The 3,416-nt window shown below is 46.4% G+C and overlaps 1 protein-coding gene across 1 annotated transcript; it reads left to right on the forward strand.

The window, feature by feature from the left end:
* Positions 1 to 447: 447 nt before the first annotated feature.
* On the forward strand, positions 448 to 2,269 carry LOC123040851 (translation initiation factor IF-2-like). Its single transcript, XM_044463594.1, has one exon. It carries the CDS (start codon positions 648 to 650, stop codon positions 1,572 to 1,574), a length of 927 nt encoding a protein of 308 aa, XP_044319529.1. The 5' UTR covers positions 448 to 647; the 3' UTR covers positions 1,575 to 2,269.
* The last annotated feature ends 1,147 nt before the right edge of the window (positions 2,270 to 3,416 follow it).

The raw sequence follows: 3,416 nt of genomic DNA on the forward strand, positions 1-3,416 counted from the left end.
TACATCAATTTTTTTTTTCTGAATTTCTCCTCCCGGGCTTCCCTCTCCTTCCTGTTGCTCCATTGGGCTCCTCTTTCAGAAGCACATTCAGTAGAAGAAAAAATTTGAGTATGAAGAAGAACCATATTTAAGATATAAACAGCAAAATTCAGTACATGCCAAATTTAGTAGCTTCAGAAATTTATAAGATTGATACACATCATTTTGGGCTGTGCTCAAGAACAATGCTACAAACTATACAATTTAAGATTGGTTTTTGTACCACCAAATCTCCCTAAATCCATATTAGCCATGAATTTTCTATCTGTCTTAGTATCCTTCATTCATCGATAGGATGCAGAGGTGTCCAGGTTTTTAACTGAAGAAGTCCAATTTATGGACTGAGAAACTGAAGACGTTCTACTTCTTTCTTCAGTGACAAGAACGACGCGTCCGGAATTAAAACAGCTGGATTAACAGCGCGTGAGATTGCCGCAGCCGAGCTCGAGTTCGATCCCAGTTCCAATTCAACCGGCGACAGCTCCAATCCGAGTTGGGCAAGAATTAGGAGCTCTCCCCTGAATAAATGGGCGGCGGCGGTGGGAGGAGCAGCTCCAGTTCGATCTGCTCGCCCACCTTCCCCATCTCCAGACCTAGGCACGCCATCGATGGCGGCCAAGGTGCTCCAGCTCCGCAGCACCGACGGCAAGGTGCTCGTCGCTCCGGCGTGGGACTATCGCCCGGCCACCGCCCAAGCCCGCCCGCTGGAGATGCGGGTGCCATCGCGCGCCCTCGAGAGGGTGCTCCAGTACTGGACCAAGCACAGCCTGGCCAAGGCCACCGGTGAGTCCCGGGAGTCCCTCGCCCGCTGGGACGCTGACTTCCAGCGCCGTCTCGAGGAAGACGGCCTCGCCAAGGAGGCCGCCGCAGCCGCCCAAGAACTCCGCCGCCACGGCATCCACCATGGAGGGCGTCCCCGTCGCCACGCCGGCACGGGCGCATCTGGTGTCGCTGCTCCAGCCACCGCTACCCGTGCTGATCCCGTCCGTGCCTGGTGCCAACTCGTTCACCACCTCAAGGGTGTCGACCACGGAGAACCTAGCCCAGCGCCGACGGTGCCCATCGCTTTCCATGCCTCTGCCGTCGCCGCGCGCCCTGGGCTTGCCACCACCTTGCCGGCCGCTGCTGGTGCTCAACCCATTGGTGTCCGGTGCGCCATCCGTGCCCGTGGACGCCAGAGGACTGAAGACGAGGAGTCCGCTTGCCACCACCGCAAGCTCACGGCTTCCAAGGCTTCCAAGCCTCGCTCTTCGGTCTGCCTGCCTGCCACTGCTGCTGCGCCCGTGAAGAAGGTCTCTCGTCAGGTCGCTTCCAAGGCTTGCTCTTTCGTCGGCTCTACACCACTGCCTGCCCCTGCCACTGCTGTGAAGAAGATGACTCCAGCAGCTTCAACTCTGCGCGCAAGAAGGGGGATGGGGGAGCTCAGCTGCAAGGTTCCAAAGCAAAACCAATCGCCATTGCCTGTCATTGCTGTTGCAGCACCAATGAAGCAACCAATTCCTTGGCTACGTCCAGTGGTATTACGCCTTCCCTAGTATTTTAGTTGCTTCCTAAACCATGCACACATAAGTTTCATTTAATCTTTGCATCTCTAGGTTCTGCACTTGCTTACCAAGATTTCTAGTGTTCTTTGAATCCCGTTCAGTCATTAGTAATTTTACTAGAGTGTCAGCAGAGTCTCCATCTAGTCTAGGCAGCAAAAACCTTGTTAAGATGTGTACGACATAGTTACCACTGCATCCATACCTGGTCCTAAGTTAAGGGTTTAAGTAAATAAAGGGCATTTTCAATAAATCAAAGTAAGCAGATGAGCCTAAAAAGGAAACTCATGTACTGCAATTCCGGCACGAGACAGAGCGTAAAACGCACTCGCCGCAAAATCCAAAACGCCTGTTTGCTACCCGGCTTGTAGCAGGAAAAAAGGAGTAGAATTGAACTTGTCGATACACACGTAATCTTGTGAGCTGCCTAGCGTTTGGAGACTATGCTGACTCTCCTGTAAAATTAATCTTGGCTGACTTGGATTCTTAGGCATTGGCATCATGGTGAGTTAAGTTGCAGTTTCCGACGAGTAACATTGGTTAGTGAACTCTTGTGTGTATGTGTGGGTGAAGCTTTGAGCTAAGCAAGTCCTCAATGTACCGACTATCAAGTCCTTGATGTACCGACTACCAAGTCATACTGTAATCAGTTTTCAGATATGAATGAAAAATTGTTGGGCTGAATTTGAGCAGAGCATTTGAGTAACTCTGTATTTTTTTTATGTTTCTATGCGTCTTGAAACACTCCGCTGCTCTTGTCAGAAAAGTATGTACACGAGGTACGATCCGATGGATTCACCTATGATTTCACAATCCTTTGTTGAGTTGTGAAGCGCATGGACATGTTTGGGGGAGTTTGTGGTTATAGATACAGCAATCTGATTGTCAAGAATGTGAAAAAGGTTGCAGCTGTTTGGCAAATAGGTTGGGTTTTTCTCAGATCATGTTAGCTTTTCACTTGGGTGTCAAGAATGTGAAAAAGGTTTCAGTGCAACAGCAGTCTTACGTTCTCTGGCTCCTTCAGAAATTTTCCTGTTCATTTGAATATTACAAATTCCACCGTCCATCCTAACATCTTCACCAAGCAACCTGATGATATTTAAAACTTTGCTATCACCTATCAGGTGATTCATATTCTGGACCTTGAATATGCAGTGCTTGCATTTGCAGTGCATGAAAACTGAATTTTAGGCATATTAAGACAATAATAATTTTGTTGGAACCTTTGCATGCTCAAATGCCAAATCATTCTAGAAGACATAATATATTTTTTAATTATATTTTCTCTTCAAGCAAGAATGCTGCCAAGATCTGTTAGCTCTGAATCCATATGCAAATGTGGTACAGAGCATGCTGCTTTCAGTTTGCTCTGTTAGCACATTTACCAGTGTTTTTTTTCTCGGACAGAAAGTACTAGTTTCCTGATGCATTTTTTCCATTATGTGTTCAGTGACGAAAAAATGCCTTTTTCTGTAGTTCTGCTGTATTTTTCTGATGAGTGTTGAATGATGAAACAATTTCCAAGATCTTACTGAACTTCTTTACGTATACAAACATTTTTGAACTTATTTACATATACAAACATATTCTGAACTTATTTACATCTACATTTTCCAAGATCTTTCTGAACTTCTTTCTGGACCATTCTGAACTCTGAAGTCAGTTGTTTTTCTTGTGTGTTATTCCTTCAGAACGTTTTTCTTTTGGTGTTCCTTCCTAACCTCATCGAACTAGCTAAGTTGCTTGATTATACTGATGAATAATGAACATACAAAATCAATCAACCATTCTGAGTTGGAACATGCCAACAACCATGTCCATTGAATGAACACAAAA

This window comes from Triticum aestivum, chromosome 2B, assembly GCF_018294505.1.
Source record: "Triticum aestivum cultivar Chinese Spring chromosome 2B, IWGSC CS RefSeq v2.1, whole genome shotgun sequence".
NCBI classification, from domain to species: domain Eukaryota; kingdom Viridiplantae; phylum Streptophyta; class Magnoliopsida; order Poales; family Poaceae; genus Triticum; species Triticum aestivum.